The following is a 14,062-nucleotide window of genomic DNA, read 5'->3' as shown; positions in this document are numbered from 1 at the left end:
GTATTTAAAAAAGGTGACTTTATTACACTCGATGGGAAGACTTTATTATTTTTCACTCATCATCTTCACCCTCTTTATCTCCACCACCGTTCCCGCTAACAACAACCATAGACAAGTCCACCCAGGAGGCATTTCTTTTGTCTTCCAAGTTTTCTTCTCCTTCTTCTTTCCCAGGCGACTTGGCGGCGTGTCGTAAATCGTTCAGCGAGCCGATGTTGCCAAACTCCTCGAAACTCGCAACTTTGACCATACCAGAGATCAAACCCGAACGACTCGGTACTCTGTGCATTTTCGGGGAGTCCGTCAACGCCGCGCTGCTTCTCCTGGCTGGCGACTGCGGCGTGCCGTCTAACAGCGACATCGCGTGCGTGGATCCCATTCTGACGATACCGCGCATGTTTGCACCACTTGCGACGCGTTTCAACGCCGCTTGCGCCGCCTTGACGGCCACCGCTTCCGCTTGGCGATGTTCCTCCTCTGTGCCTTCCTTGTGGTCGTCCTCTTTCGGTGCTGGCGTGTCGTGTTCTGGGAGCGAATCGAGCTTTGAAATATCGAACGGTTTCGCCGCGGCTGATAAATTCGGCGCCGGTCTTTGTTGATCGATGGAATTCCTCCTCGACGACCCGGCCGAATCTTGTTCTCGGTTCGCTTTCATCCACGGTCGACCGGAGATTTCCCCATCGAGAGATTTCCTCCCGGCTTTTTTCCCTAAATCGATGCCTTTCAACGCTGCCGCGACGGCGTCGTGCGCCGCTTCGATTTCTTTCGTCCTCGTTTCTTCCGTCCTTTCGAACCGTCTCGGTATTAAGCTGCGATGTCCATAAATATACGTCCCGGCGGGTAAATCTTCAAACTCTGGCGGGCTCACCTCCATGCCACTCGTATCTTCCGGCAATAACTCCGACGCGCCTTCGAAATTCGACACCACCACGGTCCCATCCGCGCCTCGCCCGTACTTCAACGGAAACTCGCCGCTCGCGTCCCTCGCCGCGAACACGCGCACCGTCCTCGCGTCGTAACACGTAAACGCAAACTTCCCTCTCAATTTCGGCAAGCAGTGCGTCCCGAATGTCTTATACACGTGGCACACCAATTCAGCTTCGTAACATCGTCCTCCTACCAACGTATGCGCCGCTTCCAAAGGATCCGCGTGCGCCCTCTTCTCCAAGTCGTCCCCTCGCCTCCCTTCAGGTGAGAATAACCTCCACGCTAAATAATCCACGTTGGTTAAATGCCCGACGAACGAGACGATGATTTCGTTATCCGTGAACGCTTGCACGTTTGGCCCAACCCCAATGGCAATCCCTCCACCGTTCAACTCGCTCGTCGACTTGTTCGAAAACTCGATAGCTTCCAACGCCTCTCTCACGTGTTGCTCGCTCTGTTGATGCGCTTCCCCGGTGTCGTGATTGATGGATAAGGTTTTCGGCGGGATGACGCACAGGAATTTCCCGGTTCGGCTGTTCATTTTATTGACTCCGCGTGCACTGCGTCGCGTCGTTGGTGCGGGTGAATAACTCTGCGCGAGTGGTCTCGTGATGCGGAACGAGAGCGCTCAAAACCTCGACGATGTAAGAATACGCTCCTGGATACTCTCTTCAACGTATCCAACGTGCTCCTTATTCTCGCTCGCTCGAACGACGACGAGGACACCACGGATGGTAATAAAAGGCGACAACAGACGACGACAAAAATGTGCTGCTTTTGTAAATCAACTCGCTCGTTCGCTCTCGTTTCAAAGCGTTTTGTGCGCTTTTCTTCTCGCGAGAGAAAGAGCGGACGATGAGAGGGAAAAAATATAATGTGACTCATCGGGCTTCTGTCCAATCGCACGAAAATACAAAGAGCTGCCAAAACGCTCTTTTGCACTCAATACGCTTTCTCTCTCAACCGAGATGAGACGCACCGCTGTGTATACTGCGCTCTGTTTTTCGCCATCATCTCATCGATCATCGCTTCCTTCTTAACGCGCGCGCAAAAAACGTGAGAGTCTGTGATGCTGCCTCCTCGCGTTCAAACGAGGACACGCAAGGCACGAGGTGTCGCGTTCTCTCTCTGTCTCTGATCGAGTGTATTATTTTTGTTTCACATGTGCAAAGATCGGAGAAATTTTCGAGAAAAGAGAGACGTTTTCTTTCGAGCGCAAAGGCACCAATTGTATATACCTCAGAAAATTAGAGAAGAGCATACACACTTTGAAAGGGCTTTGTTTCTTCTTTTAAACAACTTCAAATGGCGTTCGGCGGCGGAGGAGGATTCGGGAGCGCGCAGAACGTCCCGCAATCCCCGTTCGGGCAAGCGCCGGCGTCGCCGTTCGGAGGAGGAGGAGGAGGAGGCGTCGCATCGAGTGGTTCGGGAGGATTCGGTGCCCCTTCCAATCAACAAGGAAGTGTTGGAGGTTTGTTTAGTCAACCGTCGAGTGGGGTGGTCGGAGGGTTTGGACAGCAACAACAACAACAAACCGGAAGTGGCCAGTTGGGTGGATTCGGGCAGCCGCAACAACAAACCGGGGGCGTCTCGCCGGGAACGAGTACGTTTTGTAAACTTCGCGCATCGTGTGTTTTGATTTTCAATTTTCCATTCGATTTTGTGTCTTCTTCTACTTCTTCTTGTTCTCTCTTTCGCGAGTAACAACAACGGGTTTCTGCTCGCTTTTCGGCGATCAACGATTCCTTTCGTCGTTCGATCGATCACTACTAACGCGTGATTCTTTCTTTTTAAATAACAGTCGCAAACGCGTGTCGCTTCTGGAACAAAGGCCAGTGTAAATTTGGACAAAGATGTAATAACAAGCACGTGTGCTCGACGTGCGGCAGCTCGGCGCACAGGGCGGTGAATTGCTCGATGTCACCAGGCGTCGCCGGATATCGAGCGACGAGGGTGGTAGATAAGGAGTTGGTTGGGCCGTCGATGACGTACGCGATGTTGCAGTCCATGTCGGCGATGCCGGATCACGATAAACGGAGCGTGGAGGAGTTGCGATACGACGCGTGGTCGAAAGCGGGAGAGCCGGGACAGGCGAGTGGGCAGCAAGGTGGATTTGGATCGGCACAAAGGGGTGGAGCCTTTGGTGCGAGCGGAGGAGGCGCATTCGGTGGATCTAGCTTCGGAGGAGGCGCGGCTACTTCTCCGTCCGGAGGGTTTGGCCAGCCGTCCTCGACGCCGGCGTTTGGGCAAACCCAAGCCGCGTCACCGTTCTCCGGCGGTGGTTCGTCTGCTTTCGGCGCGACAACCACAGCTGGTGGCTTTGGATCGAGTCCGGGAACGTCTGCTTTCGGCGCTAGTGGCAGCGGAGGTGCGTTCGGTCAACAAACATCTCCCCAAGGCGCATTTGGGAGCACTGCGGGGGCCGGAGCCGCGGGGGGGTTTGGAGGAGGCGGGAGTGCATTTGGTGGTGGAGGCCAACAAAGCGGCGGATTATTTGGAGCTAGTGGTGCCGCTGCACCGCAAGCTTCGCCATTTGGAACTTCAACGCAATCGGGCTCGTTGTTTGGGAATCAATCGCAACAAAATCAACCCTCGGCCTTTGGTCAACCTTCGCAAAGTTCTGGCTTCGGCGCGACTCAACAACAACAATCTGGATCATTCTTCGGCTCCAAGCCGGCTGCTGCACCTACTGGTAGTCTTTTTGGAGCTACACCTCAACAAGCGAGTGGTGGGGGCGGCTTGTTCGGGTCCACGGGAGCGTCGTTGGGAGGTACTGGCGGTTTTGGCAGCGCTGCGCCATCGCAGCAGCCTCAGACGCCGGGTTTTGGTGGATTCGGCGGGTCGCAAGGGCAACAACAGCAGCAGCAAAATGCTTTCGGTCAGACGCAATCTACCGGGGGGAGCAGTTTATTTGGAACGCAGCAAACTCAGGGCAGCGGCTCGATCTTTAATCAAGGAGGCCAACAATCTGGGTTCGGCTCTCAGACACAAGCGACGCCAGGTTTCGGTGCTCCCCAGCAGCAACAAGGAGCAGCCGGCTCGCTTTTCGGTGCTAAACCTGCTCAAGCACCAGGAAGTTCTTTTGGTGCGGGCGCATCAACGCCGTCGACTTCTCTCTTTGGAGGAGGAGCGCAGACGTCGCCAGCTGGCGGTCAAAGCGGCTTTGGCGCTGCGCCAGGAAGTGGTGGACTTTTTGGCGCCGCGAAGCCTGCGGCGTCGCCATTTGGTGGCGGTGCACAACAACCGAGCACCGGCGGATTATTTGGTTCAACTGGGGCTGGTGCGAGCGGCGGATTATCCTTAGGTCAAACGCCTACGCAAGGGGCAGGTGGGGGCCTCTTTGGGGGTGGAGGTACTCAAGCGGGAGGCTCGAGTTTATTTGCGCCGAAGCCATTAACTGGAACGACGACACCGGGAGGATCATTGTTTGGAGGAGGTGCGGGTGCACAAACTCAAAGCACCCCCTCGACTGGTCTCTTTGGCGGCGGTCCGTCTTCATTACAGACTCCGTCTTCGAATGCTGGAGGCTTGTTTTCTTCGCAACAGCAGCCGGGGCAGCCGTCGAGCTTGTTCGGAGGCATGAAACCCGCCACGGGTGGTGGGTTATTTGGTAGTGCTCCTGGTACTGGAGGCGGACTTCAATTGCAGCAACAGCCAGCGCAGCAAGCGCCTTCTTTATTCGGCGGTGCCGGTGGCCTTGGTGGAGGTGGGCTATTTTCGCAGCAAGGACAACAACAACAGCAAGGACAGTCGCTCTTTGGACAGCAGCAACAACAAAATCAAGTTCCTTCGTCTCCATACGGCGCTCAGTTACCCGTTCCCAACGCCGGGGCACTCGTTCCCGCGTCATCATCAAAGCCACGTCAGTCACTTCTCGGCGATGCGGGCGTTTCGAGCCACGTTTCGAGATCCACGGCGTCCGCTTTGGCCACGTTCCCTTCGCGACCGCAAACGCCACGAGCGCCGTGGTTACAATCTCGAGGCGCGACATCTGGTGCAAAGCCACCATCCTCGCATCAAAAAGCAGTCGTCTTATCCAGACGAGAACACGGCGGTAGTGGAATGCCGACGTATTTGGATAAACCTTCGCACGACGCATATGAAATCGCGCAACCGGAAGGTGGTGCAGTTCAAGACGGGATCGGAAGGAAGGATTCTCCTGCGAATGGTTGGTTGTTCAAGCCGCGCGAAGATCCCCGCGCTTTATTCATTCGTCCTACGAGCACCTTGATTGGTAACGGCAAAGAAGGTCTCAGTGGAATCTCGTTGGCGACGTACGGAAACGGTAAGGCGTCGTCGCCTAGAGATCAAAGACTCGGTTTACCGTTCGTCGATGAAGATTCTGGAATTACGATTTCACCAACCCTGGACGAACTCAGAGATCTCGTGGAAAAGCGCGGCCCTGAAGCGCTGACGTGCGTCGAGAATTTTTCTGTCACGGACAAGGAGTTTGGCAAAGTTGAATGGCTGGAGCCCGTGGATGTATCAAGATTGGACGTCGCGCGCGTCGTCAAATTTGAAAAGTCGTGCCTGTACTTATATCCCGAAGATGCTGGCGTAGAAGCGCCAGAGACGGGCAAGGGTCTGAAGAAAAGCGCCATGGTCACGCTGACAGGTATTAAGCCGAGAAAAGGTACCGCCGCAGCAAAGAAGAGAATGGAGGAGAAGATTGAAATCCAAACAAAAGCGGCGGGCGGCGAGCTGGTTAGCTACGACGCGGACGTCGGAGAGTGGAAGTTCTCTCTCCATCTGTAATGAGAAAAGTAGATAGGCACTTTACAACGCAAAAAGCACAGTATGTCGGTGGGCGGTTGATGAGCGCGGTAAAGTAAACATATATATAATAGTGATGAGTGTGAAAAAGCAAGTTATGCCGTTGGGTTTTGATGACACCTCGTTACACAACGAAGTTTTAGTGCAAAATTATTAGTTTGCAAATATTATACACCAGTACAAGTACGTACCCATATTCTATGCTAATTCTATATTTACCGTGGTCTATTCGCATTATTCTCTCCTTCCTTTTAATCGTTCGCTGTCCAAGTTTGCTTGCTTGTAGGCGGCTAACGCTTCCGGAGTGAGATTTTTAGTCGCACCGCCGAGATTCAATTTTTTCGCAAAAGTCGCGACAATAAAAGCGACAAAAAGTACGAATACTAAACCTCCAATGCTCGAGCCGTTCGATACTCTCAACCCTTCCGATTCAATGATCAACTCGCCTTCCTCGATTTGCTTGCGTGCCTCCTCTTCGATTTCAGCTTCCTCTTCGCGAAGTTCGTTTTCGTCTTCTTCGTCTTCTTTATCCATCTCTTCCGAAGAGGCGAAAGATGATGTAGTTGAAGAAGAGGACGCGTCGTAATCGTATTCGTCTACACTGTTGATGCTCTTTTTAATCGTAGCCGTCGCACTCGTCTTCTTGATCGAACCATTACTCTTCTCTTTCTTCACCTTCTCCTCCGGCGGGCAACAACTGTCTTCGCACCCCGTATTAGGACATAAGTTACAACTCAACTGACACTCCATGCTCATGTAGTTCGGATTGTTCGTGCACTCGCCAGTGCTCGCCCACGTGCAACACTGATTGTTGTTATCCTTACAAGAACTGCCACCGCTTGCTCCTCGGAGCTTTTCTTCTATCTTTTTCAGTTCAATCATTTCCCTAGACACCGGTTTACATCGCAAAATGTTATTCTCCTTTATCGAGCAATCATACTTTTGCCTCGGCTTGCTGAAATCTAGATCCGTTCTCTTGCACACTTTAAGCGCCCGTTCTTTGGTGCTGTTATACAACGTCTCCGCGACAATGAGCGCGATCTCATCTCGTCGTCGCATCATTGTCCCTTCCCTGGAGCTTATCTCTCCAATCGTAATCGGCTTCTCAAACATCTGTCCTCGCGTACACGACGTCATGTCCGTCCCTTGGTACCAGTGTTTATCGAACGCGTAATCATCTATTCTGTATGTTACCCCGTAGTGCAAAACCACTGGAAACCTTTCATCTTTTGGTGGCATATACCCTGGATACAGCATGAATGAATCCGACACGGAAAACTTCAACTTCCTCTCCGCCGCGGCAAACACGTACCCGTACATCTCCGAAATCCACGGCGGTCCGGCTTTGCCGTTTTGATTAAACACGTCCCCGGTATTCGCCCAGGAATCTGGGTCGCTCCTCACCTGTTCTGTCCAATACAACCACCTCGGCGCGAGCGGCTCTAAATCTTCTCTGTGCATGACCGTGAACCCGCCGACTTGCTGCGCGCCTTCTACGTTCGGGACCCTCGCTTTCACCCCCATGTGATTCTTGGGAAAGATCCCAACTAAATACCCGTAATGCGCGCTCACGGGATTCCCTAACGCCACCCCCAACAAATCTGCATCCATCGACCTCCGAAACGCCATATCTGCATCCAAAACGATGATAAAATCCTCCGTCGGCTTCGCGTGTTCCATCCAGTGCATAATCGAATACGGTTTGTTATACGCCGAATACCTATCCCCGCTCACTGGATGTTTCGCGTAGTTCGGGTGCACGTGCGTGTTCGGTACTATATCTAATCCCGGTGGAGGTGATTGATCGCACGCCATCAATCGCGTGATTTCTCCTTTTTGTTTCACCTTCTTGAACGAATAATACAAGCCCAGAGATTGCCAGTCAAAGTAGGTGTTGCACTCGGTGCTGAAGATGGTGTGGTAGGTTGGTGTTTTTTGCTTATTCTTCTCGCCAAACTCGCTGTCTTTACTCATCAAAAGTTCCCGTCTCGTCGTCGTTTTCGTTCTCTCCTCCGAAATGCGTTCTCCATCTCCCGTTCTTCCCTCATTCGTCGTCATCGTCATCGTATTCGTCGTCGCGAAATCATCTCGATTTCGGTTTTTTCCAAACGACGATTCGATCGACGAGGACATCGAAAAACGCGCCTCGATCATCGAAAGAAAGAGGAACACCAACGTCCAACATCGCGCAAAGCAAAGCACACTCATCGCACTACTATTACTGCTAATGATGATGAGTATAGCGTCTCTCGCGCTCCTCCCTAAAGGGTCCCCTAAATAAATTGTGACGCAAACTTTCGGGAAAAATCATCACTCAGAGAAGCGCGCGTATATGCTTTCGAGCCTTTCACGGTCGCATCCTTCGAAAATCTCCCACTCTTACCAGCAGCGCAGGCGAAAACGGACCGCTACTGCGACTCAGATAATGGCGTCGGGTGATTTGCACAACGTCAAAATGGGCGCCTCTGCGGCCGAGCGAAACGCGCCTCACATCGCGGCAAAAGTCGTGCCGAGACTGCTTCAGATATGCAAAGAAGAAGAAGAAGAGGAGAACATCGATAAGGAGAAGTACGCGTTCGAAATAGGCTCCGGCCAAGGCGTGCACGCGTCCATCATCGCCCCCAAGTTACCGAACATCGAGTTCGTGCTCTCGGACATGGCGGAAGATTACTTTGAACACATAAAAGAGAACGTGAAAAGCATAGACAACGTCTTGCTCCCGCCGGTGACGTTTGACGCGAGAGATGACATCGTGGACGCGCTGATCGTGGATAATTTAAAAGCGGTTATCGGGGCGTGTTTGTTAGTGTTAGTGGTGAACATCTGTCACATAAGTCCAATTGAAACGACCAAAGGGATATTCGCGTCGAGCGAGAAGGTGTTGGCGAAACGAGGCGTTTTGTATATTTACGGACCGTTCAACGTGGACGGGAAGTATACGAGCGAAGGAAACGAGAGGTTCGATAAGAGCATGAAAGAGAAGGACGAGAGGTTTGGTATTAGGGACATATCGGAGTTAGAGGCCATAGGAGAAACGCACGGGATGAAATTGAACGAGATTCACGAGATGCCGGCGAACAACTTTCTCTTGGGTTGGGTTCGGACGCGATGAGAGACGCGGATGATGTATTCTTATTTATTTTATGTTATTGTTATTAAAATACAGGTTTATTCCATGAATTAGTAGTAGTTAGTGGTAGTAGTAATCGTACAGTTCGTTTGTTTCTTGCGTTCCTCCTCGTCGTCGTCGAAAAGTCTCATCAAATTACTTTTCGCTTCGAAACTTCGCCTCGGGGTGATCCCTCGCCAGTTCCTTCCTGTGCAACTCCCTTATAATCTTGTGTTCCCACTGCGGGTGCGGTAAATCCACCGACGCCGCTCTTCGGTTGTTGTTCAAAACATGTCCCCGCTGCTCACCTTCTTCCGCTTTCGGCACTCTGCTCCCGTAGAAAAAATCGTCAAACGACGAGCGCACCGAAGACGACTTCGACTGCCCCTCTTGAGGAGGTTTGGAAAAGCCATAAATGGTCAACTCTTCGTCCCTCTTCGCTTTCACCGCATCGATGTCTAAACTCGCACGTTTCTTCGGCGATGGGCGATGGACCATTGCGTCTCGCATAAACGGTGCGTCGCCGTACGCGTCTTCGCCGTCGACGAAGGAGACGTCGTCTAAAGACATCGCGAACTTTTCCGCGAACGTTTTCGGGGACGATGAGAATTTGGATGATGCGTCAGCATTCTTGTTGGGGGGGTTGGAATTGATGTCTCGCGGCTTGGAGGAAAAAGCTTCTCTGTTGGTGTTGTTGTTCGAGGACGAAGCGCCGCTGGACATTTTGTTGAGCATGTTTTTAATCATTTTGTTGAGAGTAAGATGACTGCGATGATGATGCTGATGAGAAAGTGTGTGTGCTTTCAGCGCGCGCGCGGCAAGAGATGAATTAATAAAGTGGTGGATTAACCTCGCTCGAAAAATGGGGGAAAAAAGGTCGAAAATAAGGAAAAATATCAACGACGAACGAAAAAGCGAGGCAGAGGAGCTCATATCGTTTCCAATCAGAGAGACCTGAGCGACGACGTGATAAAAAAGTTGACGATGTCCGGACGATGCACGCCGTCGTCAGATCCCGCCGCGCAAAGTAGCAGGCGTTTCTTCTTTGTCTTCTTCTTCTTCTTGATCGTCGTCTCTTTTTTTTTCGCGAGGGAAAACTTTTGCCGTTTCGAGAGGAAATGAAGAAGATTTTGGGAAACATTTTGCTTCAGTGTGAGGACGCTTTCTCTCTCTCTTTACGCCGAGGACACTCATCATCATGCGCGCATCATCGACACCGCAGTCGTGCTGCGGTAGCAGTGGACGACTCTCATCCTTCGAGAAGCAGCAGCAAAAACAGCGACATCGTCATCGTCATCGTCGTCATCATCAATCGAAGGGAAGGGGAGGCTTTTTGGCGGCAGAACACCAAAACCAATCGACCAAAACGACCACCTCTGCGACATCATCATCATCATCATCGAAAACGACGAAAACGAGCGAGAAAAGCGCAATCGAGTTCGCCGTGCAGGCGTTGAAGCGAGGATCTGTTATTGCTGTTCCGACGGATACGCTGTATGGTTTCGCCTGCGATGCGTCCAATGCAGAAGCGATTGAAAACCTCTACGCGGTGAAAGGCAGAGAGAAGACGAAACCGGTGGCGGTGTGCGTGAGTCGCGCGGAAGAGGTGAAAAAGATATGCGAGTTAGACGGGAAGATTGAGGAGAGTTTGTTGAGGAAACTGTTACCTGGAGCGGTGACGTTACTGTTTAAGAGGAAATGGACCGAGACGACGCTTTCAAAGTCGCTCAATCCAAACGTCGATAACGTAGGGGTGAGAGTGCCGGATTGTGCGTTTATATTGGACGTGTGCGATGCGTTCGATGGCGCGATAGCGCTGACGAGTGCGAATACGTCCGGGAAACCGAGTTGCGTGGACGTGAACGAGTTTCGAGAGTTACACGAGAAGTGCGAACGCGTCTTCGACGGAGGGAAGATTATCGAAGACGACGGGAGTACCGATTCGGCGCTCTTGCGCGCGGGTAGCACGATCGTTGATTTAAGCAAAGGCGACGGAACATTTCACGTCGTTCGCGACGGATGCGCTCTGACAAACACGACATCAGTCTTACTCGAATACGGATTCATCGAGAGTAAATGACAATTTAAGGATAATAGGCACATCGTCGTCACCCCCGGTGGCGACGTGACGTAGATAGAAGAACCGAACTAGCGTACGATGCGTAGAATGTAACAATACGAAATGTATAAAATCTATTTTTTAACCTCTAATCGACCTATCTCACTCTCGTTTCCTATCGTTATAAATCTTTTCCCTCCACTTTAAAGTTATTCCGCTTCATCGCGAACCACGTCTTCTTAACCAAAAACGCGTAATCTTTCGGCTTCAACGGGTTCACATTGGAAGGTAAATCCTGGGGAAACGCGAAACACGTCGCCAGTGGCATGACGAGAAATAAGTACATCGCCCCAGTGAATGGGAATAAGCCGGCGAAAAGTAAGCTCTTCGAGTGCATTAAGCGTTGAATCGTTTTCCAGATGAAGACGAAGAAGGTGGTTAATACCGTCCTGTGAATAAGAGTTTTTAGGGGAAGATGCAAAAGAGAAACTCAAGTACTTACAGAGCGAGAAGGATGCGAACGGTTTGTTTGGACCAGAACTTGGACGGGTTCGTTTTCCCACTCGAAGTGCGGTTGATATCGAGGACGCCTCGACCGGAGGACATTTGGATGATTCCTCCACGAGAGCGCGTTTGTTTATGTGGAGAATTTCAAAAATAATATAAAGTAGTTACACAAGCTCAAAAGCTTTCGAGCTCAGTGCGAGCTCACAACTGGTATCGTATCGTATCGGAGAGAGAATAGCGTCGAAAGCATCGTAAAAGTCACTCACTCGACGGGATTCTCCTATTTTTTGTGGTAATAATCTTTCGTCGTCTTTTCCTTCCCGCGGCGTTACGTCTCTATCGAGAGTTTCGTAGAGACGGCAAAACCTCGCCTGCGGGCGGTTCTCGCTTTCGTCTTGCGTTTGAAGGCTTCGATTTCTTCGCGGACGCGGAGCTCGACGTTTTCGTCGTCTGAATCGTCGTCGTCTATGGGGACGGGTTTATTCTTTGGCTTGGAGCGTGATGTGAAGATGTCGTTGTTTTTCATTTCTAATTCCTCTTTTTCCTTGTCAGGCAGCGTCGGCGCCAACGCTCTTTCTCTCTCGGCGGCGTATCCCACGTACCCTTCTGAGATTTTTTTGCGAAGGAATGACGCGGTGTGGTTTCGAATCGAAAGCGCGCCGTTAAACAAGAGAGGATGCGCCGCGCGAAGTTCCACAATGCTAGCATTCTCTCGAATGTGCGCGATGACAACGTTTGTGGGCGTCTTACCGTCGCTTATCATCGACACGAGCGCCGGCGTTTTACCGCCGCTTATCATCGTACTTTGCTTCTTCTTCGACGCCGTCTTCGTGGCATCTATTTCTCGCTCGCTCGTGTGCCCAAAATACACAACGTCGTCCTCGTTGTCGTCGTCGTCGTCGTCGTTGCGATGGCTGTTTTTGCGCTTCACTCCATACTGTCCCATAAATTCCGATAGATCTCTCTGCATTCTCGCCACGTCCGCCGCGCATCGCAACACGTCTCTCTGGGTTCTCATCGCAATCTCCTCCATCCCTCTCCTCGTCTCCTTAGCGACGCTTTCCAACGTTTTCTCCACCGCGCTCGTGATTAGTTTCGAAATATCCAACTCGTCGATGGTCTCCTCGTCCTCTCTCTTCCCCGTAGAAGTCACCGGCGGAGGCAATCCAGCGAGTCTTCGGCTTTGCCTCGCCTTCCTCGCGTTCGTTTCGTTTTCCTCGTTATTCTCATCGGTCTGCGTCCCGGCAACCGCCACTCTCTTCTCCGCCGTCAACACCGTCCCGGTTCCATTCGTAAATTCCGGAGGTGACATTGGTCTCATCGCGAGCGCTTGAAGATATTCTTCGTTCTTTTTTCGTTGTTGTTGATGTTGTTGTTGCAACAAAAACGTATTCGCTGCTCTTTCCCGTTGCTCCTCGTTCTTCCGTCTCAGCTCGACGGTTTCTCTCGAGTGAAAACACGGCGGCGATTCTTTCGGCGTCGATTGGTGACAGTAATACTGCGGCTGACTCACGCTGAACAAAACCTCGTTCCCGTACCTCGACGCGCTCTTCGCTTTCTCCACGTTTTGCACAACCACCGGTACATTCGACGGCGACGACGTCTGGTTGTTGTTGTTGTTTTGCGTCGCCGTCGTCTGTTGCTGCAAAAAGAGAGGAGGCGTCGTATTCGCGCGCGGAGAGTGCAAATGCGACCCCTCGTTCGCCTTTTCTCGTTGATTAAACCGTGGAGATTCAAACGGTGGATGATTCTCTCTTCGCGTCGCGTGCGTTCGGTGCGTCAGCGATGGCACGGAGATGGTGTTGTTGTTCGAGACTTGCGTGAGTCTCTTGGACGCGTAAAAGTCTCGAAACATGCGTCAAAAAATATGACGAATTTCTTAATAAAATTGAAAACGCTTCTTTTTTTTTCTCTCATTGACCGCTTCCTACTACTACTACTGCTAGTGTTATTATGATCTTCAATGTCTTCTTTTTCGTCGTCGTCGCGATGGCGAGTGTGTTGTTGTTGTCGTTTACGTCGTCACCTTTTATGGTCGACGCGTACGGCGCGTACGGGAAACCGCGCGACGTGACCAACTTTACCGCGGAACAACTTTTGAATCTCCGGTACGAGTACACGCCGGAAATTACGGGCATGTTTCGAGAGTGCACGGACAAAGAGGAGAGGAAATACGTTTCCTCATTTTTACGCGATCGAGACGAGGAGGAAGTGGTCACGTGTTCGAGGTATTTCGTCGAACTCCGAGGAGGATGTTTCGAAGGACCTGGAAGAGCGCACGTGAGCAAAGAGAGGAAGCCTATGCGGGTATACTACAGCGAAATCGATGAAGAAGACGGCGGGTTTGCGATTTTGAGCGAGTATTTAGGCGAGGAAGAAGGACGGATGTATTCGAGAGTAGAGTATTTTTGCGATTCGGAAACCGCGTACGTGAGAGAAGGCATCGACGGCTATAAAGATGACGAGGGCACATTCGTGTTACCGTATAACGCGTTTTTGATGGATGGGGACGTAAAACTTGGGAGTAGCGAGAAGCAGTATTTGCACTATCAGTCGATGGATACTTCCTGGTATAACGGTAATAAGTTTGATTAAAATGGCAACGCTCTCGCCTTTGCGTTCGCTCGCGGAGAGTAGCTTCTTTCAACTTTATTATTTTTGGGAGTTGGAAATTAAAAATTCTCTTT

At 51.4% G+C, this 14,062-nt stretch overlaps 9 protein-coding genes across 9 annotated transcripts; 4 read left to right on the top strand and 5 right to left on the bottom strand.

Annotated features, from left to right (window-relative positions):
• Positions 1-52: 52 nt before the first annotated feature.
• Positions 53-1,468, bottom strand: Bathy01g04350 (predicted protein; the record flags this gene model as incomplete). Its single annotated transcript, XM_007515103.1, has 1 exon — positions 53-1,468. One exon carries the CDS (start codon positions 1,466-1,468, stop codon positions 53-55), a length of 1,416 nt encoding a protein of 471 aa, XP_007515165.1.
• Positions 1,469-2,232: 764 nt separating this feature from the next.
• Positions 2,233-5,682, top strand: Bathy01g04340 (predicted protein; the record flags this gene model as incomplete). Its single annotated transcript, XM_007515763.1, has 2 exons — positions 2,233-2,530; positions 2,729-5,682. 2 exons carry the CDS (start codon positions 2,233-2,235, stop codon positions 5,680-5,682), a joined length of 3,252 nt encoding a protein of 1,083 aa, XP_007515825.1.
• Positions 5,683-5,934: 252 nt separating this feature from the next.
• Positions 5,935-7,908, bottom strand: Bathy01g04330 (predicted protein; the record flags this gene model as incomplete). The annotated part of the gene is made up of 1 exon (XM_007515511.1): positions 5,935-7,908. One exon carries the CDS (start codon positions 7,906-7,908, stop codon positions 5,935-5,937), a length of 1,974 nt encoding a protein of 657 aa, XP_007515573.1.
• Positions 7,909-8,125: 217 nt separating this feature from the next.
• Bathy01g04320 (protein of unknown function DUF938) lies at positions 8,126-8,812 on the top strand (the record flags this gene model as incomplete). Its single annotated transcript, XM_007515677.1, has 1 exon — positions 8,126-8,812. One exon carries the CDS (start codon positions 8,126-8,128, stop codon positions 8,810-8,812), a length of 687 nt encoding a protein of 228 aa, XP_007515739.1.
• Positions 8,813-8,965: 153 nt separating this feature from the next.
• Bathy01g04310 (unknown protein) lies at positions 8,966-9,532 on the bottom strand (the record flags this gene model as incomplete). Its single annotated transcript, XM_007515387.1, has 1 exon — positions 8,966-9,532. One exon carries the CDS (start codon positions 9,530-9,532, stop codon positions 8,966-8,968), a length of 567 nt encoding a protein of 188 aa, XP_007515449.1.
• A 475-nt stretch (positions 9,533-10,007) lies between these two features.
• Positions 10,008-10,889, top strand: Bathy01g04300 (predicted protein; the record flags this gene model as incomplete). The annotated part of the gene is made up of 1 exon (XM_007515539.1): positions 10,008-10,889. The coding sequence occupies one exon, from the start codon at positions 10,008-10,010 to the stop codon at positions 10,887-10,889; it is 882 nt and encodes a 293-aa protein (XP_007515601.1).
• A 160-nt stretch (positions 10,890-11,049) lies between these two features.
• On the bottom strand, positions 11,050-11,265 carry Bathy01g04290 (unknown protein; the record flags this gene model as incomplete). Its single annotated transcript, XM_007515158.1, has 1 exon — positions 11,050-11,265. One exon carries the CDS (start codon positions 11,263-11,265, stop codon positions 11,050-11,052), a length of 216 nt encoding a protein of 71 aa, XP_007515220.1.
• A 438-nt stretch (positions 11,266-11,703) lies between these two features.
• On the bottom strand, positions 11,704-13,230 carry Bathy01g04280 (unknown protein; the record flags this gene model as incomplete). The annotated part of the gene is made up of 1 exon (XM_007515280.1): positions 11,704-13,230. The coding sequence occupies one exon, from the start codon at positions 13,228-13,230 to the stop codon at positions 11,704-11,706; it is 1,527 nt and encodes a 508-aa protein (XP_007515342.1).
• A 134-nt stretch (positions 13,231-13,364) lies between these two features.
• Bathy01g04270 (unknown protein) lies at positions 13,365-13,970 on the top strand (the record flags this gene model as incomplete). The annotated part of the gene is made up of 1 exon (XM_007515730.1): positions 13,365-13,970. One exon carries the CDS (start codon positions 13,365-13,367, stop codon positions 13,968-13,970), a length of 606 nt encoding a protein of 201 aa, XP_007515792.1.
• Between the last annotated feature and the right edge of the window lie 92 nt (positions 13,971-14,062).

The sequence above is a fragment of the Bathycoccus prasinos genome (genome assembly GCF_002220235.1).
Source record: "Bathycoccus prasinos genomic : Chromosome_1".
Classification (NCBI taxonomy): Eukaryota; Viridiplantae; Chlorophyta; class Mamiellophyceae; order Mamiellales; family Bathycoccaceae; genus Bathycoccus; species Bathycoccus prasinos.
The sequence above is the reverse complement of the archived record's forward strand: the minus strand, read 5'-3'. Positions and strand labels throughout refer to the sequence as shown.